Genomic DNA, 23,071 nt, shown 5'->3' with positions numbered 1-23,071 from the left:
TATTCCTATCAAAATACTTGTTTTTCAGAGGGCAGTTACGAGCTGGATTCTTAAGTGTAAAATTTCACTTCAATGAGGCAAATTCCTTATGGGATCACATGAAACTAATTTTTACCTCCCACTAAAGGCATTTTTATGGAAATACATACTCTAGTTAAAACTCACAAGCTCAGAGTATCTACGATATATACTCTAATGTCTATCATTCAATTTAGAAATATCAAGACAATGCAATGAAGTGTGTGTTTCTATTCCCAATATAAAGGCACTTGGATAAAGAAAAAAAAGGTCTAATCACATAAAGGAATATAAAACTATTTATTGACCACTGCTCACCAGTATTTACAATAAACAATATACAGTTGGGTAACATTCTGATTACTACAAAGTTATCGTTTTCCTGGCTTCTGCTGAACCAGTAACCCAAATACTGCAAGATTTGAGCCTACATGTAAGGAATGAGTAGGGATAAACAAAAACCATGCAGGTTGATAGTTTGGTTTGCAAGTTTGTTTACCCATTTATGCCAGCAGATGCTAAACTGCCAACACCTCTAACTGCGTGACTATGTTTTCATGAGCCAAGTCTTAGATATTCCAGAAGTCATGAACTTTTAGTCAGTACAACACAGGGATTTCAACTTTTTATAAAGGAATGGCTCGCCAGAGGAATCTTTAAATGTCCTTTTAACTGAGTCTTGCTTAGCTGATTAAAACACTAGGATTTGTCCAGTTTCCTCATCTGGGTAGGTTGGTGGTAGTGATGAATTTTGCAAATAAATGGTTGCACTTATACAATTATAGATATAGATATGGATTCTGATATGGATCTGCTTTTAAATTATCCAATTACAGAATCATCTATTTAATTTGAAAGGTTACGGCTTCAGAAAAAATTCAACTTGAAGTGACTTATTTCTTAGGTTGTTCAGAATGATGGCATCTCAGAAATGTGAGCTTATTTACCCCATGGTTTTTGCTTTGGTGAATGGTAAAAGCACAAAAACAAAAAAAGCCATTTGTATATGTATTTTTTGTATACACACACAAAAAAACAAACCCAGAATGGTCCTTAGGCATATGAGTTAAACACAAGTTCTGACTGAGTAATGACTATGGAAATTTCCCCCAACATTTAGAAAAGATGTTCTCTAATGCAGAGGAAATAATATGCTATGGAATCAAATGTCCTTTTCTGATAAAGGAGGCAACTACAGAAAGCTTTTATTTATTTGTTCAAAGTAACCAGTGCTATTGATGCAAAAGAACTCAACAACTCCCCCAATACTACTTTCAAAACGAACACATCAAACTTGATTTTCATTAGAATGTAGTTATTTCTTCACACTAGTAAATCAAAAACTAAGACCCAGATTTTATATATATATATAAATATATATAAAAAGCAATGCAAACAATTATTGAGCTTCATCTTCTGGACAAGAATGCCAAGTTAGTCTCTCTTCATAAAAAGCAATTACAATTTGAGGACACTTCATATTTGCCTCTTTTGCCAGCACCAAGTCTGCCTCATCTGAATCTTTCCTGTTGTGAGAGGAAAAAAAATTTCAGTTAAGTCTACATTGTTTATGTTAACTGAAAATTATTCAAGAAATAATAATTCAGTCAGGGCTGGCCGGTTAGCTCAGTTGGTTATAGCACGCTGTAGACAACACTAAGGCCCAGGGTTCCATCCCTGTACTGGCCAGCCCTGACTGAGTTATTATTTACTGCAGGAAAAAATAATTATTACTGAAGGAAAAAACAAAAAACAAACAAAAAAAACCCAAAACAAATAATTCAAACAAAAGGTATTTAAGTGCTTTGGGAGGGTTATATGGTAGTTGTGACTATTTTCCAATAAACTTCATTTTCCAAAACAGGTCATAGTTTGCTGACCATTGCTTTAACAAACATCATTAGCAAAAGTAACTAGAATCATCCTTTTAATAGATAATCACTATCTAATGATAGAAACTATTCATAAAGCCTTTCCTAGATAAGGCTTCACAATTTTTTAAAAAACATGTCTATTTATTCTTACTTTAAAATATAACAATCACCTATATGCTTACCATTTCATGAGAAACATCAGTTCTCCACTGCTGTCTGTGGCACCAATTATTCTTTCAGGATCAAGGCCTCTCGCAAAGCCTCTTGGTTTGTCAGCCTGTTTAGAAGAGGTTAAGTCATTACCTACATAAATGTTTCCATACATTTTCCCATAAAGCAAACTAAGAATATTAACTTCTGATTTATTTTTATGACATATAGTTCTCAAATAAAAACTTTCCAATACCGAAACAAAAATGATTAGAGCAAAAGCCTATATTTGGTACTAAAACATGTAATATTCACTAATTTTACAAGCAGAAAAAACAAATCAGGATGTCTGATATCCGATGTAGAATGCTTAAATTTCTAAAAATATTCTGAATGAAAAGTCAAGAAAACAAAAACTTTCTACCTCCAAAGACATCAATGGCAGAAACATGTGGATAAAGAGAAAAAACTAATCCTTTTATTTCTGGTAACAATAATTAATAACTGTAAACTCTTACAAGTTAATATTTCAAATTACGTCTTTATATTAGTCTAAATTAACCACATTTTAAAAGCATAAATAAAATACAAAGAGTAAAAACTTTAAAACTCAGACTAACTCACATTGTAATTAGTCTGAATTATAGAAAATTTAATTATAGGAAATCTTAGAAAGTACTTAGTATAAACCAGTGGTTCTCAGAGTGTAGTCTGAAGACCCTTAGGGGTCCCTGAGATCTTTTCTGAAAGGAGTTCTGCAGGTCCCCTCTTTTCATGTTATCTGTGACTTTGGATTGTCCACCAAAACAACATACCACAGCAATCAAATGCTGAAATAGAGCTGTTAAGCCAGACATTAAAGATTCGCAAAATATAAAACACCACACTTTTCTCAATTTGTTTTGGAAACGTTTTTCATAAAGTTATGTTTAACATGAAATAGGTTTTTATTGTTATTTTTAAAGAAATACACAAATATAGAAATTTGTTTTCATTTCTAATACAAAAAATATTGATAATTATAGCCCATATAAACAAAAGCTCTTTGGGATCCTCAATAATTTTGAGACCAAAAAAGTTTGAAAACTGATGATATCAATAGATCCTTTATTCCAACCAGAGTTTTATATGAATGCCCAGAATGCCTGGTTTAGAATGATGGATCTATCGCTTATTGGCTATGTAGCTTTGGGCAAGTTAACCTCTTTGTGGTTCAGGTTCACTATCAATAAGACAGAAATAATTATAGTACCTACTTCATTGTATGTGAAATGCAAATTAAGTTATTTATAATACAGCTTGGTGCACAGTAAGGGCTCAATATAGGCTAAGCATTGTTATTAAAGTTGTGCTTCTATTGAACTTGTGATTTGTTTTCTATAAAATGCAAATATCTATAACTCTATTGAGTCGTCATGAAGATTTAATGGACTATCTGTAAAGTTCCTGGCATCTAGTTCAAATGATCAAATTTAAAATCCAAAGTCTTTACTAATTAATCTGTATTGTACACATAGTGCTCAAGTCTAGAAACTAATTCAGCATCAAGACCATTCCCCAAATTGCCATGCTAGGTCAAGGGTACAAAAAAGAAGTTACCTAATTTTGCCCAAAGCCAGACATATTAGTGAAGCAAATACTGAACCAAAGTACACGGGTAGTGAATGAACCAAATGTCTTGAATTCAAGCCAATAAAACATAAAGCAATTTTTATTATCAAAGATTATATACTTCAAAACCAAAGTACTGTTTGGTAATAGAGATCACACGCAAAAGTACTTTCTGGTAGTTAATGCCACTAATGAACTACAATCAAGATGTTATCTGGATTGTTTTCATTGCAGTGTAAAGGCTTTCAATGATCTGATCTTAGTACTGTTTGTACAGTCATGGGCCACATAATGACGTTTCGGTCAACAATGGACCACATGTACAAATACAGTCCTATAAGATTATAAGGAAGCTGAAAAATTCATATTGCCTAGAGTCATTGTAATGTTGTAGCACAATTAGTTTTTAAAATAAATTTAGTGTAGCCTAAATGTACAGTGTTTTTTATAAAGTCTACAGTAGGGTACATTCATGTCCTAGGCCTTCACATTCACTCACTGACTCACCCAGAACAACTTCCAGTCCTACAAGCTCCATTCACGGTAAATGCCCTGTACAGGTGTACCACCTTAAATCTTTTATACTGTATTTTTACTTATCTTTTCTATGTTTAAATATACAAATTCTTATGACTACCTACAGTACACAGTAACATACTGTACAAGTTTGTATGTAGCCTAGAAGCCATAGGATATATCACCTAGGTTTGCATAAGTACATTCTCTGATATTTGCACAACAACAAAATTGCCTAATGATGCATTCCTGGGAACAGATTTTTGTCGCTGAGTGACACATTATTGTATTTAATACTGCTAGCTTTGGATCACAGGTACTGGTCTGATCAGGCATCAAATCCACGAATATACCAAAAATAGCACTAGCACATTTTGAGTGGAATAAGCACTTACTACACATTTATATAACATAGGCTAAACCATGCCTATCCTTTTTGACCTAAATATTAAGCATTTATAAAAGGCTTCTTACTGATATTTTAAAAGTATCTCTGAGTTTTAAGAAATATCTTAAGAGTATTTAAAAACGAAGTCATCAACCTTTTACAAAAAGCCATTTGGGTGGGTAAAGTTTTATACTTACAGCATCTCTTTTCTTCTTTGACTTGCTATCATCCGATTCACTGTCCGATAAAGATTTTCTTTTTGTACCGTCTTTCTCTTTACCAGCTTTTTGAGAATTAAGAAATGCTTCAATTAACTCTGGACAATCTAAATTTTCTTCAGGTTCCCAAGTATTGTCAGCACTGTGTTCAGTAAAAAAAAATGTTGATTCTATTAAACATGGGTTCATCACCATCATCTGGATCCATTTAACAGATATCTGAAAAGAAAGTCCTCTATCCTGCAGGTAATCATTTCCTCCCTATCCCCTACACTCTTTTGAGAGAATCTGTCTAGATTTCCTCTTGTGTCTGCTTTCATAGGCCCAAGTGAGCAACCTGCTATTTTATATTCAAGTTAACTGAACTTGACTCCAATGGTGTAATTGAAGCTAATATTTCTAAGTTCACAGACAACCCACTTTAGAATTTTCTGGAAGGGCTTTTAAAAAAGGCAGATTCCCAATTCCCACCCCAAATTACTATATCATATCATACCTAGAGTTGGGACCTCCAATACTGTGTTTTAAAACATGATTCTGAGGCATTCTTAAATGTGAGACAATGTTTACAAATTCTGCTGGGTGTTCAAACTGGGAACTGATATAAAGCAGGGGCTGACAAACCAAAAGCCAAAATGTAGCCTTTTGTATGGCCTGCAAACTACAAATGTTTTTTAAGTTTTTAAATGGTTAGAAAAAAAATCTCAAAATGAAAATTACACAAAATTTGAATTTCAGGGCCCCTAAATGGAGTGTCATTGGAACACAGCCATGCTCATTTGTTTAACATATTATCTGTCGCTGCTTTTGTACTATATCTGCAGAGATATGGTAGAGAGAGACATGTATGGCCCGCAAAATCTAAAATAGTTACTGTATGAAGCTTCAGGGAAAAAGATTCTGACCCCTGATATAACGTAAGGCTGAGATGACCATTTCCACGTGTTTTTCAGAAAGGATGTAAAGAAGAAAATGATTACTGATTAACAAATGTGAAACTAAGATCATCCCACAGTAGGGATAGGCTTGCTAACTTTTCATGCTCAGGTCCAAAAAGCCTTTACACAACTACATGGAATGAAATTAGTCATTTTAGGGCTGCTGGGAAAGGTGCTATTAAAACCTTACACTTGGGCCGGCCCCGTGGCGCACTCGGGAGTGCGGGTTGGGAGCGCAGTGGCGCTCCCGCCGCGGGTTCGGATCCTATATAGGAATGGCTGGTGCGCTCACTGGCTGAGCACGGTGTGGGCAACACCACCCCAAGGGTTGCGATCCCCTTACCCATCACGAAAAGACAAAACAACAACAACAAAAAAACCTTACACTTAACAACTTGGTCTGTTGATATTCTGAGACTCCAAAATTGACAAACCTAAATTAATGGATGGAGGAGGACAAAAGAGTCTTCATTCTGTAGTGCTATTTTCATTACAGCCTTCTGCATTTTCCTAATACATAACACTGCACAAGATAGGTTCTCAATCATATTAGTGGCCTCAAGTTTGGGGAGAAGAGAAGTCCACTCATTTCCTAATGTTTTAATGGGTAGAACATAGAGACAAACAGTTTTTCAAGTCTCGTGGGATTCCAAAAAAAAAAAAATTGTCCACCATTTGAAGGTAATCAACTCTTTGGCAAACTGGTTAAATCTAATTTTAAACCACCATTGTATATGCGATCCACCCCTGACCAAAACGCCGTTACGCGATGCATGACTGTAGCTCACAGACATTTTTCTTAGTTCTGCTCTACCAGGTAATTCTTTTAGTGGTAAATCATAAATTTTTGATATATACTTAGGCTTACTTAAGGAGATACTGAAAGATAAAACATAAAAATCTAAACTTCCATTCAACTCATAATTCCCAAATTGCTATATAGGTGGCTTCATATGTAAATGCTGAGGGAAGAAGTAGATAGATATCTAAAGCCTAATCATTTGACTACATATGCCCCATAGCCACCATCCTCAGGTAACTGCTGATCTTCACCTATCTATTTTTAATTGTCATTGCTCACGAAGTTTTATTTCCTGATTTTGTGGCGTGAGGTAAAAGAATCAAGTAGATTAGCACAATAAACAGTGTTGAGAGTATAATTTCTGCATGTTCATTATTTACAAGACAGCTAACACCATCTATAACAAGGAACATGAATAATCAGGAGCTTAAAAAATGCCCAGGTTCTACTTCTTAGAGATTAGGATAAAATAAAACTAGTACAGGACCTAGATTATGATGAACACTTCTGTTTAAAACCACTATACCACTATCATTTTTACCTTCCTTGTACTGTATGTACAGAGGCAGAAAGCTATTTGGGTGGTGCTTCATTGTTTTTTACAGTGTACCTTCAGTGTTTAGTTCCCTCTGTATGGAAGGAAACAATGTATATTAGATATTCTAATCAGTACGATATTTAACTACATTAAATTGCATTACATAGTAAACTACCCCTTATAATTTTATAAATTTGACTCTCCAGGGTAATAAACTAGCATCCAATCTGCTTAGTTTCAACCACAGGCTACTAAAGACTTGGCTCTTTTTAAAAAGATCTCAAGCAAGATTCCCTGGAATTAAGGGTGTCTTTAAATTTAAAGAGACCTATGAGAAAACTGATATGAGATGCAGGCTAAAAACAAAATTTAAAGCCACTTAACTGTACTTAAACATACAATAAAAAAGATGATGTTTCTTACTCTGTAAATCCCTTCCACTTGAGGAAATACTCCACCTTCCCATTCACTACACGTCGGTCCAGTACTTTTTCCACCACAAATTCTTCAGGCTCTGCCTCTTCGACTTTTTTACTTTTTCCATTCTGTTTCTTTCCCATTTTTTGCTAAAACAAAAGAGAAATTACAAAATATATTCTTTTTGAACTTTGAGTACACTGCTTAAATTGTTAAATTCAACACAAATTTTTACTTCTATAGCCCAGAGCAGATACCTTCTGAAAAGATGAAAGTCAACAGACAATAAAGGAACGCTTTATTCTGTGAATTTAGCTTGAACTTATGAGCTGAAATGATACCAAATTACAATCAGAAACACTATCTGGAAAATATTTATCTTTCCCAGTCTTGTATATAGTTAGTCTATACCAGAATAAGTCTACTAGAGCATTTACTCATATTAACCATAACACAAGCCACGAACAACTAGAAAGTATTTTGGATGACAGAGAAGAGAGTTAGTAGTGACAGGTCTGAATAAGTGATAGACCTGTTAAAATGGTAGCCCCAAGACAATTAAAACCCCCTTTCCTAATTCAAACGCCAATATTAAAAGTTTCAACAGTATAGAGAAGAGGTAAACTGCAGAATGAAAACATGTTCAGAATCCTGATATCAACTGCAGGGTCAACCAAGGAGACCATTAGTACATAAAAAAGCATGAGATTATTTTTCACATAATCTCCGTAGCTAATATTCCTGACCACTTGGAACAAACCTATAATGCAAACAAACCTATAGTGACGACTCAAGAAGCCAAAAGGCCAGATTCATTTTAATTCTCGAATGTGAAAAATAATCTTCTTTTACTGGTTTCTCAAGAGAAAGACTTTAAACTGGTGGCTAACCAAATTCACTTTAAACTGGTTTCTTTTTTTTCTTTTTTTTTTAGTATAACACTACTGAAGGAAAGCAGGAGACCAAGCTCAACCGGCCATTTTCAATTACTCAAACGAATTTGTTATAGGAGGATTAAAAACGTATAAATTTTTTAAAAACCTGAAGAAGTTAACTAGAAGATACTAAGGGGGGGGGGGGAATCCCTAATGTAACGTGCATTTTAAAGTCATTTCATCTTAAAACAAGTGGCATTAAAAAAAAAAACCCAAAAAACCAATTGCCCAGTTACTAAAGCCATCCCACAATTAAAGCATGCAAGCAGAGAAAGTAACAGCAATGCCTCAAGACTGCAAAAGAACATTTAAAGTTATGCAATTATATATTAGTGTACACATATATGAGAAGTAAAAATCCCCAGAATTTAAAAAAATTCAGCAAACATCTGATTTTGTTGGGTACTAAAATATTTGCCAGTCAGGCCTAAAGATTCTCATTGCCAAGGTATTTGAATATCTGGCCCAAATAGCTTTCTGCCTCTGTACATACAGTACAAGGAAGGTACAAATGATAGTGGGAGAAGCAAAAAGAAATTGGAATAGACAAAAGTTTATTTATTAGACACTGATCATAGGGCCAGCTGATTAGCTCAGTTGGTCAATGTGCAGCCTTATAACACCAAGGTCATGGGTTTGGATCTCCCTACAGGCCAGTCACCAAAATAAAGATAAAAATAAAAATGATACTGATCATAAATGAAAAACAAAACAGCTACTGTCCATGAAAGGAGAACAAAATAAAGAGAACATCAAAAATAAATACAGAAAATTAAAAAGATATATACTAAGATTAAAAAAAAATGGCAAAAAAAAAAAAAAAAGGCAGACAAAATGGCATACAGTATTGACTACCATGGCATAAGCTCATCTCAAGTGCTCATCATTTTCTCTTAAGATAAAAGTATATACAAGTTTTTGGCTTAAGCCACCAGTTTTTTCAAAGTGTGGGGTAGATTTTGGAGTCAAAATGCATTTCTCATTACTTAAATTCACTCACTTTTGCATTTAAATTACAGCACACATATCTCACAAAACTAATAAAATTATTTTAAAATGAAGTTTTTGTGAACCTTCACAAAAGGAGAAAAGGTTTAAATACCAATAAATTACAGACACCAAACTACCAAATTGTGTCCAAAAACAAATTTAATGGGAGCATCTGTCTGCTTTCTGTAACTATATTCATCCTCAAAGCCTCATGGTCAGCTCATTCCTTTCCCATGCAATACTTGAAGGAAAAGCCAATTAAATTATCTACACTTTGGTTTATTGGTTATGGAATGTGAAGATCAGTTCAATCCTGAGAAGGCATGCAAGATGCTCCATATGCTTTTCCCATTAATAGCTTTGACCTATATGTATATGAGAATCATTTGTAGCAGAGACTCACCAGACAGGCCTTATATTTCACATCTCATTCTTTTTTCCAGAGTATTTGCCTTAATGTTTAATGTAATGGTGGCAAAAATTAACTCACCGATTTGCCCTTTTTAGTGTGAAACCCAAGGAGAGAATGTACACAACAAAACCAAATGTTTTGCTTTACTTAGATGTTAACACTCACATTTACATGCTGCTTAAAATTATTAACACAATGTGTTAGAATTATATACTGTGGGAACCATAACTAAGAATTTTGTGATTTTTATGCGAATATTCCAGTGTTCTTTTTTTTTTAAACTTGTAACTTGACATGGCTAAATATACTCATACATGTCTTTATACGTTTGTATAACTTGTTATGATGCCTAAGAACATAAACTTTGTGTTTAAGAAACTGCTGGAAAGAAAAAAATTGCTTAAAAGATACAGAAGATCTAATCTTCTTCTTGGACATATCTGTGATTTTGCTCATTTTGTGTTTTAAAAAACACTGCAATGATTTAAATTTCAGATCCTTCTGCATTTTAGAGCAAGCAAGTTGAAAACAGGATAAAGAGACCAAAGTAATTTCAAAGATTCAACAACTTTTGTTCTACTTTAGGTGCACAAGGTACCTGGCTCTTTAAATTGTGCACCAATGAAAATATTTGACTTCTCTAGAACTCAGTACAGATTTAAGGAGTACCATGCCAATCAATGAGGTCTTTATCGCTTTGTGTAACAAATTCTTCCACATATATAAATTTGTGTATTTTTATTTCAAGATAAAAATACTCAGAATTCATACTGTGCTGTCCTCCTAATATTAGTCTTCTCTAAACAAATTACTAACAACTAATAACTATGAAGATACTATTAAGTCAAGTTAATAAGGTATCACACTGTTACAATGATTTCGTTTTTGTCCCTAATTCTCCGCCATAATAATATTGGGGGAGCTGGGAAATATATGGATGTAAATTTTTAAACCACAAAGATGCAAAGTTATAATTTTGGGGGGAAAAAACTTGAGTTAGATCCTTAGTATTTACGTCTTCGTTAACTTACCAATGTAGTTTTATTGGAGGCCATTTTTTATTGCAGACTTGAAGAGCTATTGCTAAAAAAATGCATGACAGTTAAAAGGAAGTTTGCATGACACAAAAAAGGCACCTAATACAAGTTTTGTTTGGTTTCCAACCCCCATGTAGTTAGCGCACATTTCAAACATGGATACAAATCCAGAGAAGCAGATTTGAGCTCTTAAGTTATTTGTGATACATGCCTGAGTACACCAGTGTTCTAACCAAGTGAGTATAGAAAGACCTTACTGGGGACATAAGTAACTTAGCTTTACATGGCGAAAAATAGTGGACAAATATTTTCTGCAATCTAAATCCCATTTACAATAAATATTAAACATTCAGCTTTTTTTTTTTTTTTTAAAAGAACCACTCGATTCCAAATCAGGCACAATTCGCCAAACAATTCACACCAGTAAATTAAGGTGAATTTTTCTCTAGACCTCTACAGAGTCCAAAGAGTCTCCTATATAATCCCAACTTAATTTCTACTCAGAAACTCTCCCTCTTTCCAATCAGTAGTTAAAAAACTAAAAGGAAAACACACCCAGGTGCTTTAGCCCCATTTCCTGACACTTTAAAACGAGATCCTCTTACACACTCGCTCCCCCTAAACCCCAGGCCCCTCCCGTCCGCGTCAGCTCCAGCGTCCTGAGGCCTAGGCGCCCGCCCCCCACCCGGGAGCGCGGGCCTCGTGGTCAGCGTGTCCGCGGGGAGAAACAAAGGCCGCGGCGCCGGGGCTCAAGGGCACTGCGCCACCGGGCCCGCGCCTCCCCCCGGCGGTGGCCACGTAACGGAGCTCCCGTCGCAACCTCGGGACAGCGGGCCGCACGCGCCGCCAGGCCTCGCGGCTGCGGGAAAAAACACCGCCCTCCCTGGAGGCCCAAGTCGCCCACCCAACCCGGCGTGGCGGGAGGAGGGGAGAGCCCTTCATCTTGATCTGGCATGGAGGGAAGGAGAGAAGAAAATGCGCTTCGTCTACAAATTAGGCGGCTGTGGCCACAGCTCCCGACTCTCGAGGGCAGTGTCGTTTCCCCAACTAACTACAGGCGCCGGCCCAGAGCCAGGCCCGCCGCGGGGCCTCCGCTCGCTGTTCCACTCCTCCCTGCAGCTCTCCGCGCGGACTCCGGCGCGGAGGGGCGGGAAGCGGAGAACTAAGGGGTCCCCAGAACGCATGTAGTATCTTAGGTACCAGCACCGAATGAGATCTAGACAGACAGCAAGCCACCGACTTCACCGCCTCCGAGCTGCTCCGGGTTGCGGGTCTGCGGCGTCTCCGGCTCCGCGCGCCTTCAGCTCGAGCCACATCCGAGGGTGGAGGGGGCTGGGTAGCTGCGCGCGGGGCCGCCGGAGGGGGGGGAGGAGAGGGGTAGTGGCACCGCCCATGCCGGGCGGCCGTGAGGGGCGGGGCAGCGGGCGCGCGCCCGGCGGGAACGCGGGGCCCGTGGGGGTGGGGGGTTGCGGCACTTACCGTTCGCGGCTTGGCGTCCGGTGCCCCACGAGGGGAGGGAGAGGGAAGGAGGGGCGAGGGTGGAGGCCAGCGTCCTTTCGGCGGAGGCTTTTCTGCTTCGTAGCAGCCTTGGCTGGCGCCAAAACCGGACTCCGCCCACTTCCTCGCGCCCGGGGGTCCGGGCAAGTGGGAAACTAAGAACGAGTGCTCCTCTCGGACCACCCTCTGGAAAGATCTCTCCTAAACTCGAGGGTCAGCCCCAGAGACGTTGCCCAGGGTTAGGTCGGTGCAGCGCGAACTGTAATTTGTTAACTAGAAGTCCCTTCGGGTGTTTCCGGAAGGGGCCGAGGTAGTCCTCTGTGCTGGGGGAGGTGAAACGGCGGGGAAGGCTACAGATTTTAATGTACTGAGAACATAAAATGGGGGGTGGATTATCACAGGTTTAGAAGTTAGGACCACCTCCCGGGTTGAGGGGCCGGGCTTCTGGACTGGGGATTAAGCTCCTCCCGACAGCGTTAATTTCAAACTGCGCGACCGTTTCTCACCTGCCTGCGCTAAGGCGGGGCCTGGACCCAATTCCAAGAGGGAGTTGCACGCAGGCCTCGAGCCTTCCGCAATTCACTGAGCCCATTTACGCAACTGACGTCAAGCGCTATCATTAGCCGCAAGGGGGAAAGGTACGCACTTAGCGTAGGGTGGTCGTAGAGCCTTCCCGCCATTGGCGGCGGTTAGGACGTTTACGCAACGCTCTGACGTAGGAGAAGACGCGTTGGTCGGGGGGAAGGTTCTAGAAAAGAGGCGGCAGAGGCTCTAGCGGCAGTAGCAGCAGCGCCAGGACCGGGTGGAGGTTCTAGCGGTGTTGTTTCTCGAGCAGCGGCAGTTCTCACTACAGCGCCAGGACGAGTCCGGTTCGTGTTCGTCCGCGGAGATCTCTCTCATCTCGCTCGGCTGCGGGAAATCGGGCTGAAGCGACTGAGTCCGCGATGGAGGTAACGGGTTTGATATCAATGAGTTATTGGAAAGGGCATGGCGCGGCCTATGGCGCCTCGGTGGAAGCCGGCCAGCCGCCTCTATGGGACAGCGGCAAGAAATTGGGCCTCTTCGGTAGCGGTTGGTCTTGAGATATTTTTGAGAGGGGTCGTTAGTGGAGGCCTGATCGTACAAACGCCTTCCCCACCCTCAGTCTCCCGGCGCCATTTCCTTTCACTGGGGGTGGGGGATGGGGAACTTTCACTTGGCTGACGCAGCCCCGCTTTAGCGAAACTGGGGCTCGGAGGCGGGAATTTTTTATTCCCCTTTGAAAGAATGGTTATCTGGGGGCCCGGCGTCTCCGCGTTTGAGGGTTTCGGCGGGAATCGGGTCCTCGTGAGCGAGTCTGCGGCGCTTCCCCTCCCCCCTTCCCGGGAACCGGATTTGGCGGCCGCCATTTTCCTCTCTCTCCTTCCTCGCAGCGTTTTTCTTTTAACTCTCTCAGTTCTCCTCGTTTGATCTCTCTGTGAAAGCACAGAAGTGGTTAACTCTTTCTCCTCGGGCTGTTTTCATATTGTTTGGAGGTGGATTTCGAGTGTTTTGTGAGCTTGCATCTTTAGAGTCCTGCGCACCTCATTAAAGGCTCTCTGTCTTCCCCTCGATGAAATGGCGCCATTGCGTTCAGAAGCCACACGGGGGAGGGGGGGCATTACAGGGCTTGCTGGCTCGATTTGAGAGAAGGTATAACAACGTAGGACGTTGGGCCGGTTTAAACGAGAGCCGCATTACAAAGAAACCATTTTGTTCTCAAGTTCTTATTTCTTTGAGTAACAGTTTTGCATGGGTCTGCAGTGATTAAAAAAGGCAGTTGAATCGCAGGAACCTAGAAGGAAAAAAATTGGGAGCCATTATATTAGTACCGACTACAAGCGTGGCAGTGAGGAAAGAGATTATTTTGGGGTTAGGGATATTCCTATTTTAAGTATTTCTACTGGGAAGTTTAATCTGTACTGGGTAAAACTACCGATCCTTGTAAATGGTAAGCCAGAAATTGTGAGGAAGTGAAATTGAAATGAGTTTACCTTTACTTGTAATTTGGTTAAAACATGGCTCAGTCTTTTAATGCGTGCGTTGCTATATGCAAAACTGTTTTTGGCCTGGGCCGCTATGTATTTGAACCTTGTCACTTGCTTTTTTCATTTACGCTTGCAATCATGGTTGATCATTACATTGATAAGCATAAGGTCTCAAGCGAAGGGGGTCTACCAGGTTATTTTCTTTGACCCTAAACACACTTATAAAATAACTTTGTTTATAATCGATAGTGGACATCGGGTAAGTTTGGAAAAAAACTGTGAGGTAAGTAATGAGTTTCTGCTTTTTGTTAGTGATTTGTAAGAATTGTAGATGTACTTTATTTCCGTAATTTATTTGGGTTTAGAGAGACCTATTTACTGACAACATTTAGAATAAATAAGAAATAGCTGGGAAATCTAAATATATTAATCTTGCCAAATCACAGTTATAAAAGGCTGTTTTGGATGTCTCCTAGGAGCTAATTTGGCTATTTTAGTTCTTTTTTTAATTTTCAGAATCCCAAAAACTGTGCAGGAAAAAAATCTGAGTTGGCCCTTACCACTGTTTTTTGAACAGTTGGGAGAATATGTATGGACGACACTTCTGTAGAACTGTGGGTTGAGAACAGTAATGTTTATTGCTAAGGAACAACATTATTTCATGCATTGAAGATTCCATTTGACGTTTAGTTTATATTATTCATAGCAATTGGTCCTAGATATTATGACCTGTTCTAGTTTATGGCCTGAAAATTTTTTTAACCTAGTTTATTTGTAAGCCAGGTTAAATGATTCTTCCATGACGGCCCCAAATAAAATGCTATTAATGCAGCATCCTTGGTTGGTGATTTGCAGATATTAAAAGATTTCAGCTCAGATTTTTTTTTTTTTTTTTGACTTGTAAAATTTGAGGCACTTGTGTGGTTTGCCAGATGGCCACTAAATCCAGTAAGCCTGAGCTTTTGATATTGGGAAATAAGTGTAGTGTTATAATATGAAACATTTATTGTGGTTTTTGAAATGTGAGATTACTGCAGGTGAATGTATTTTACTGTGCATATGGTTGGTTGTTAACTGAGTAGCAATCCAGTTTAGTATTGTCTCCTAAATACTGAATATAGGATAGGAGTACTCACCAAAAAAAAAAATCAGTATGTTAAACTATTTAAGCTTTAGATGCTACTGGTCATATTAATTTTAAGCTTATTTTTATGCATACATTGAATGTATAAAATTTTTCGTAATCAAGAGAAGTTATGTGGAGAAACTTAACCATATTTGCCTTAATAATTTTTTCTTTTTGATTGAGATACTTAGAATCACCACCGGAGGGGGCTGTTAAGGGAAAATAAATCTCACTATTCGTGTATTAAATCCTGAAATAAGTGGTAAATTTTGGGTCATTAATAAGGAACTGATAGTTCCTTTTTTATATTAAGAAAAATCTGGATTGAGTAAGTTAATTTCTGTGTTTTTAAGATACAGGGTTGAATGAAAATTTTGATTGAATCCTTTAATAACCCTTCATTGACCACTGAATAGATTTGTTCCTTTCTCAAGAGTTTTTAACAATTAAGTGATACTAAACTGTCAAGTAAATTTAGATCAAGCATTAATGACTTTGAAACTTGTATAGTTCAGCTGAAGCAATTTTTTTGGTGTAACACAGCTAGTATGCAGTTTAACATATGGTTTAAATTTGATGTAAGTTTTTTTTTTCCCCCCCAGAAAACTTTAGAAACTGTTCCTTTGGAGAGGAAAAAGGTACTCTGCCAGCAGGTCACCTCATATTTAAGAATTTAATTTCCTGCATACAAAGAGAAAATATAAATAAAAATTGAAATGGTGTTTTCCTTTGCAGAGAGAAAAGGAACAGTTCCGTAAGCTCTTTATTGGTGGCTTGAGCTTTGAAACCACAGAAGAAAGTTTGAGGAACTACTACGAGCAATGGGGAAAACTTACAGACTGTGTGGTATGTTAGCTATGAAATTCTGACTACAGATACTAGCCCCTTTAACTGTTTAACTTCTCTTTTTAAAACAAATGATTCATGCAAAAGATAAATGAGCACTTAGAGTAAAAAAAAGAAAAGAAAAAAAAACCTGTTGATGTTCGTAGTTTATAGCACAAATAATGAGAGTGAATGCTGAAGTTTCCCCTTTGGTTTTAAAGGTAATGAGGGATCCTGCAAGCAAAAGATCAAGAGGATTCGGTTTTGTAACTTTCTCATCCATGGCTGAGGTTGACGCTGCCATGGCTGCAAGACCTCATTCAATTGATGGGAGAGTGGTTGAGCCAAAACGTGCTGTAGCAAGAGAGGTAAGCAAAACATAACTTCTCTGTGCAATAAACATGAAGAAACTGCTGTCAAACTGAAGGTTAGAATGTAATTTTTGAAAGAACTGGGTTTTAGCTCAAGATTCTTTTTCTTATTTAAGCTGTGTTGTATTTTTTTTCTTTAAGCTTATTTTCAAAAGACCAGGCTCTTCATAAGTTATTGCTTTGTCTAGTATTTTATCATAGGGTAGATGAAAGCCATATGGTACAAAGATGTGGTGTGCTTTCATTTGTGGTTGTAGTTCTTGTGTTAGAATGACTTTTTCTCCCCCACTATTTTAGGAGTCTGGAAAACCGGGGGCTCATGTAACTGTGAAGAAGCTGTTCGTTGGTGGAATTAAAGAAGATACTGAGGAACATCACCTTAGAGATTACTTCGAGGAATATGGAAAAATTGATACCATTGAGATAATTACTGATAGGCAGTCTGGAAAGAAAAGAGGCTTTGGCTTTGTTACTTTTGATGACCATGATCCTGTGGATAAAATTGTATGTAAGTGTCTAGGCACCAGGTGTATGGCTCTTTCATAAATTTTGGGTATGTTAACATCTACAACTTTATTAAAAGGTAAACATTTTAAGTTATTTACTGTTAGAGTTGGTTTAATGGTGTCTAAATTTTTCATTCCAGTGCAGAAATACCATACCATCAATGGTCATAATGCAGAAGTAAGAAAGGCTTTGTCTAGACAAGAAATGCAGGAAGTCCAAAGTTCTAGGAGTGGAAGAGGAGGTAACTTTAATTCTATTTTTTTCTATTCTCTCTCTCTCTCTTTTTTTTTTTTTTTTTTTTTTTTAAATCAGTGTTTGCTACTAACTAGGCCATTTATTGTAGGCAATTTTGGTTTTGGAGATTCACGTGGTGGCGGCGGCAATTTTGGACCAGGCCCGGGAAGTAACTTTAGAGGAGGATCTGGTAAATTCAAGTTCTAAATGTTTGAAGGGTGAATGAGCTTGATGAACAAAATATTATGATTAGGTTTTGAATTCTAATGGGGAAATCTGCCCTAACCTAAAAAGTTGTCACTAAGACTTTTTAAAACATGGTGGTGATCTCTTTTGATTTTGGCCAAGCAAGAGGTAATAGGAGTTAATATAATTTTGTAATTAATTAGTCTTATGTTAAAGATGCCATCGTGGATAATCAATTTCAGATCTTTTTCTGATCTTCAGTTTTTGAAAAAAGTTAAAATGACCTTGCAAACAGTCTTAAAAATGAGGCATTTTATAAAATAACGAGTTTGAAAATGTCATAGGGGCTTTGCTTATAGGGTTAAAATCGTCTATAACTCTGCTGGAATTTTTATTTTAGCCTTCAGTTGTATTTTTGTGGATTAATGTAATAAGTTGCCAACAGAAAAGCCTAGAACCCTATCCCATGTTATTCCTATGGATAAATGAATGGACTCTCTTAAATTGAGGCTTGCTAAGTTAGGTTGTTACCTTGATAATGAAATTTAATTACATACTCTCACCTATTTAATGAATAAACCAGTAACACTAGTCATAAGGTTTCTAATTTATTATCCTGAGGTACTAATAATGTAGAGGAAATGGGTAACAAAAATCGAATAGGGTGAACAGGGTATAATAATCATCTTTTTTGACCCTTAACAGATGGATATGGAAGTGGACGTGGATTTGGGGATGGATATAATGGGTATGGAGGAGGACCTGGAGGTCAGTTTTTTCCACATTTTGGTTTTTGTGACCATGATTTAATCACATTGTGTGTTGTCAAGTTGAATTTCTACATTAAATCTTGTAATGTCTTAAATTTTAATGTTTTAGGTGATAGTAGTATAATTTGGCCTTTTATAGTTTGCATCTTAGTTTTATAGCTTAAGGAAAGTGTATGCTTGTAGGTATTAATAGAGTGCATAATCACGGATGGATTTTAAATGAGATTTTAAAGATGCCATCACTGTATCCTGTTGTTTCTGAAGCAAAAGAATTGAACCTAGGTGTTGGTATTTTATGCACTTCGATTTTCTGAAAAGTTACAGAATACTGGATTTGACTGAAATCAACACATAAGGGAGTACACGTAAGAGCAATTGTCTTGTCTTAGTCCTTAACCTAGCTACTGGGTCTCCTTGGATAACTTCCCAAAGGTCACCTAAGGAACTTCTCCAAAATATGCAACTGTGTGCTACACATAAGGCTGTGAGCCACTGTTATATGTCAAGCGATATATTAGATGTGTTAGTTGTAGTAGAGAAGACTGGTAACTTGCTGACAGATTTCCTAATAAGAAAGGGATATTTAAAACTATGAGCTAGCAATAGAACTGATTTCTGATTTTGCCACTCATTAGGCATGACTAAGTTATTCCTATATGTATCTCACTTCCGACTTCACTTTGAAATTCAAATTTTAATTGGAGATTGCTGAGTTCCTCAAGTAATTTGAGACTTTATTAGTTTTAAGAAGTATTGAATTACATGAGTTTGCTAATTTCCGATTCTCCCCCTATTTCTACTCAGGAGGGGGTAAATAAGCTTGCTTATACTTTAGGTAAGAGACATGATAATCAATAGGAAACATGAATTGAGAACTTAATCTTTTGGACTAGTAGGAGGCTCTTATACTTTCTCCCAGTAGCCCACGGCACTTGTCTGCCTCCACAACCTTTACCCAAAGTACACATATAGTATTTCAGGAGGGACCCTTAATGTCTTTAACTTTAGGGGAGAACTGTGGCATTATAGGTATTTTCAGTCTGTATAAATGGTTTTATCTGGTTGGCTGTGGATATGTACCCCAGTCCCCAAATGTTTACCAAGGGTAGGTATTCCATCTTTGACACTATTCTAGAACTACAGATTTTATAGAATGAATATTTCACTTATAAATGTACTTTGGAAAGCTGGAAGTGGGTGAGATAAGACAGTTTAAGTGGTATTAAAAATACTAAGTAATTACTTAAAGACTTATTTTATAATAGGTGGCAATTTTGGAGGTAGCCCTGGTTATGGAGGAGGAAGAGGAGGATATGGTGGTGGAGGACCTGGATATGGCAACCAGGGTGGGGGCTACGGAGGTGGTTATGACAACTATGGAGGAGGTAATAAATTCACCTGCAACCTTTATGTGGGAATTTGGATTGGAATTCATGAGTTTTAACACTTGAAATTTTTTATTTCAATGTTGTCACTTAGATACCTTTAAAAATTTATAGATAGATGTTTTGCATTTGTTCTGATTTGTGTTTGTGGGAGCTTTGTCCTAAATACTCAGCATGTATCAGTGGTTTAATCTTTGTATTGCTCTGAGGTCCACTGTGCTAGTATTCCAATTTTTTTTACAGGAAATTATGGAAGTGGAAATTATAATGATTTTGGAAATTATAATCAGCAACCTTCTAACTATGGTCCAATGAAAAGTGGAAACTTTGGTGGTAGCAGGAACATGGGGGGACCATATGGTGGAGGTAATTTATAACTAAAAATTTGGTTCCTCAGATTTTTGTGATTAAAGGATTAGTCTTTTATGACTTAAGGGAAGATATATTAAGTGTGTTAGTTTATATTTGCGTAATGCTTCTATCATATAGTATTAATAAAATACTTCTATCATATAGTATTACTAAAATAAATTCTGCAGAAATCTCCAGAAGTATTTCTCTACAAACAATTATAAGATTAAGGATTGGGATGGTAGAGTTGGAATATTCAATGGTATGAACTAATGTGGTCTGAGGAAAGTAGTTTAGATATTTCTGGTGGGAGTTCTTTTTTTTTTACTCAAAAGTGGTATGAATTTGTGTAAGCCTCTTTGGAAGTTACATAATCCTAAACCTTTATTCAAACCATAGTTTGGCTTATTCCTGAGAAAGTTTTCACAGGACTGGATTTCTTATGTCTCTTGTGTTTGATATACTCTTAAAATCCCTTACTGACTCAAATGATGGTAAAAGGGCCCTTTAAAATATCGGCATCAGTAAAATGTTCTAAAGTTAGAAGATCAAAATAGAAATGTGAACCTGGGTAATTCATCTCCCAAATATTTTGGTTAACTCTAACACAGGGTTATGGTCTTGTTTTAAAGACTGGATGAATCCATTGTAAAATGGAATCAACTGTAGTATCAGGCTGATTATGGGAAATTAAAGTAGTTTGCTTTTTCTTGTTCCAACACTTTAGGAAACTATGGTCCAGGAGGCAGTGGAGGAAGTGGGGGTTATGGTGGGAGGAGCCGATATTGAGCTTCTTCCTACTTGCCATGGGTAAGTAGCTTTTTGAGTTCTACAATTATTATTATTTTGGGAGACCTAGCAGCAGGAGTAAAAGCTTTTTAGGATCATGTTAATCTTTCCTTAAAATCTGGTTAGATGGATAATTTCATAACCTATTTTTTTTTTTACTCTTTACTTCTGTTGAAACAGGCTTCACTGTATAAATAGGAGAGGATGAGAGCCCAGAGGTAACAGAACAGCTTCAGGTTATCGAAATAACAATGTTAAGGAAACTCTTATCTCAGTCATGCATAAATATGCAGTGATATGGCAGAAGACACCAGAGCAGATGCAGAGAGCCATTTTGTGAATGGATTGGATTATTTAATAACATTACCTTACTGTGGAGGAAGGATTGTAAAAAAAAAAAAAAAAAGAAAAAAAAGAAAAAAGAAAAAAATGCCTTTGAGACAGTTTCTTAGCTTTTTAATTGTTGTTTCTTTCTAGTGGTCTTTGTAAGAGTGTAGAAGCATTCCTTCTTTGATAATGTTAAATTTGTAAGTTTCAGGTGACATGTGAAACCTTTTTTAAGATTTTTCTCAAAGTTTTGAAAAGCTATTAGCCAGGATCATGGTGTAATAAGACATAACGTTTTTCCTTTAAAAAATTTAAGTGCGTGTGTAGAGTTAAGAAGCTGTTGTACATTTATGATTTAATAAAATAATTCTAAAGGAAATTGTGTAATTATAGACTTTTTATTTTAAATAAGTTAAGGAGTGGGTAGTATAATTAAGGTCTATTGCAAAGCTGTTGTTATGTTTGTTGTAAGATAAATGCTGGTCAGATATAAGTGTGTTGTCTGCAATTCATCAGGATTAAATTATCTAGATAACTTAAGGGATATCTCTGCAAGGAGAAACACCTTTTTAGATCTTTTAGATGCTGCTTCTTCAATGCAAGGAAAGGAAATAACCCCAGCGAGGTACTCTTCAGGGACACAGGTCTAGTACAAGAGAACTCTTGACGGCTACTAAGTTCAGCCAGTCTTAAAAAACTGTGCTGTTTCTACAAAGCTTTAACTACAGTAGTTTATAAGGATGCCAACGAAAGCTGAGGGTGTAGAGCAAAGTAGTTCTAAGCTTCAGTTAAACTTCTTTAGGTAAGATCTTATTTACTTTTCCTTTCTTAATTTTCCTCCCTAAAAGATAAACTAATACTCTTCAATGATCTTTCAGTATAGTGGTTCTTATTGTAGTTTAACATAGCTATAAATTGAGTTTAACAATTTATAAACTCAAGAGAATAATTTTATAAACCCTGTTTTCCAATCTGTCATTTACTTTAATTATTTTGGTTGTTTTTCCTTTTTTTTCCTTCTTTCCCTCCCCCTCCCCTGTCATGAAGATTCAGGTGCTTAACTTATCATTTTTTTCCCTGCTGGAATTTTAGCATTGATATGAACCATGGACAAGTATATTCTGCTGCCACAAAGACTGTAAAGTGCTTCATTTCAACAGCTGAGGCAAGCCAAGTGATCATTAATAAAGCTTTTCTTGGTTCCTTCAGTGGTGTTGGTAGTAAAATGGTAGGTAAAAGTTAGGCTGCAACCTCAATAAATCATGAGATTTCCCACCATTACACCCTTGTGTATTCACATTTCTTGGATCAAGCATTTTGAGTGAACCTAGGGATTCTTATTAAAGACATTTTGTTGTATTTATGGTTCTAGCTTTACATGCTTATCAGGATGAGGCTAAAAGAAAAGGCAGGGCAAAATGGTTGAATATTTTCAGATTATAGTTTATACCTATAATGTAGAAGACACTTTACTCCTAAGTCTTACATGTATCCAGTATTAAATAAATGGGTTTAAATGTGGTAGTTCTTGCTGAATGTCCTACCCTACAGAGATATATAGGTTGTCTACTGAAATTCATTTCTTAAACTAAATATCATCAGTGTTTAATTGCCTGGCTTTATTGCCTTTTTCAGGAATGTGGTATTCAGGGCTTATTCTGCTATGCACCAGTGAGTCTTCTTTGATCCTAAGACCACCACTGAAGTTATTTAGGTTCTTTGGACAAACATGATAAACTTCTTCAGATACTTTTTTTTTCCTTTGGCAGGAAGGTGTCTTGCTGCAGGTAACTAATGAAGAAGTGGTCAACCACAGAGTCTTCAAGAAATAAGAAATTCTGTACCATCTGAAA

The 23,071-nt window shown here is 37.3% G+C and overlaps 2 protein-coding genes across 10 annotated transcripts; one reads left to right on the top strand and one right to left on the bottom strand.

The window, feature by feature from the left end:
- Positions 1-304: 304 nt before the first annotated feature.
- CBX3 (chromobox 3) lies at positions 305-12,865 on the bottom strand. Of its 7 annotated transcripts, XM_063098568.1 has the most exons (7): positions 12,045-12,211; positions 10,839-10,890; positions 7,728-7,799; positions 7,477-7,619; positions 4,755-4,917; positions 2,075-2,169; positions 305-1,544 (listed from the first exon to the last, which is right to left on the bottom strand). In XM_063098568.1, the coding sequence occupies exons 4-7, from the start codon at positions 7,611-7,613 to the stop codon at positions 1,418-1,420; spliced, it is 522 nt and encodes a 173-aa protein (XP_062954638.1). In that variant the 5' UTR covers positions 7,614-7,619; positions 7,728-7,799; positions 10,839-10,890; positions 12,045-12,211; the 3' UTR covers positions 305-1,417. The 7 variants fall into 7 exon arrangements, with proteins under 7 accessions (XP_062954638.1, XP_062954636.1, XP_062954634.1 ...); XM_063098566.1 differs by lacking the exons at positions 7,728-7,799; positions 12,045-12,211 and adding an exon at positions 12,324-12,865; XM_063098564.1 differs by lacking the exon at positions 7,728-7,799.
- Positions 12,866-13,072: 207 nt separating this feature from the next.
- Positions 13,073-23,071, top strand: HNRNPA2B1 (heterogeneous nuclear ribonucleoprotein A2/B1). Of its 3 annotated transcripts, XR_010023810.1 has the most exons (13): positions 13,073-13,291; positions 16,076-16,111; positions 16,209-16,319; positions 16,520-16,666; positions 16,967-17,177; positions 17,316-17,417; positions 17,520-17,600; positions 18,302-18,364; positions 19,632-19,751; positions 19,995-20,117; positions 20,830-20,912; positions 22,311-22,446; positions 22,988-23,071. XR_010023810.1 is itself a non-coding variant. In XM_063098562.1 (12 exons), the coding sequence occupies exons 1-11, from the start codon at positions 13,286-13,288 to the stop codon at positions 20,889-20,891; spliced, it is 1,062 nt and encodes a 353-aa protein (XP_062954632.1). In that variant the 5' UTR covers positions 13,075-13,285; the 3' UTR covers positions 20,892-20,912; positions 21,072-21,597. The 3 variants fall into 3 exon arrangements, 2 of the variants coding, with proteins under 2 accessions (XP_062954632.1, XP_062954633.1); XM_063098562.1 differs by lacking the exons at positions 22,311-22,446; positions 22,988-23,071 and adding an exon at positions 21,072-21,597 and having other exon boundaries at positions 13,075-13,291; XM_063098563.1 differs by lacking the exons at positions 16,076-16,111; positions 22,311-22,446; positions 22,988-23,071 and adding an exon at positions 21,072-21,597 and having other exon boundaries at positions 13,076-13,291.

Source organism: Cynocephalus volans, chromosome 6 (genome assembly GCF_027409185.1).
Source record: "Cynocephalus volans isolate mCynVol1 chromosome 6, mCynVol1.pri, whole genome shotgun sequence".
Classification (NCBI taxonomy): Eukaryota; Metazoa; Chordata; class Mammalia; order Dermoptera; family Cynocephalidae; genus Cynocephalus; species Cynocephalus volans.
This window is presented reverse-complemented; position numbering and strand designations above follow the sequence as displayed.

Excerpts from the sequence above, each read along its gene's own strand:
- HNRNPA2B1 (XM_063098562.1), top strand. Across the intron at positions 17,178-17,315 it reads TCCTGTGGATAAAATTGTAT|TGCAGAAATACCATACCATC; the intron begins GTAAGTGTCTAG and ends TTTTCATTCCAG. Across the intron at positions 17,418-17,519 it reads TTCTAGGAGTGGAAGAGGAG|GCAATTTTGGTTTTGGAGAT; the intron begins GTAACTTTAATT and ends CATTTATTGTAG.
- CBX3 (XM_063098566.1), bottom strand. The coding sequence starts at position 10,862 with ATGGCCTCCAATAAAACTACATTG. Across the intron at positions 7,620-10,838 it reads CCTCCAATAAAACTACATTG|CAAAAAATGGGAAAGAAACA; the intron begins GTAAGTTAACGA and ends CTTTTGTTTTAG. Across the intron at positions 2,170-4,754 it reads CAAAGAAGAAAAGAGATGCT|GCTGACAAACCAAGAGGCTT; the intron begins GTAAGTATAAAA and ends TCTTCTAAACAG.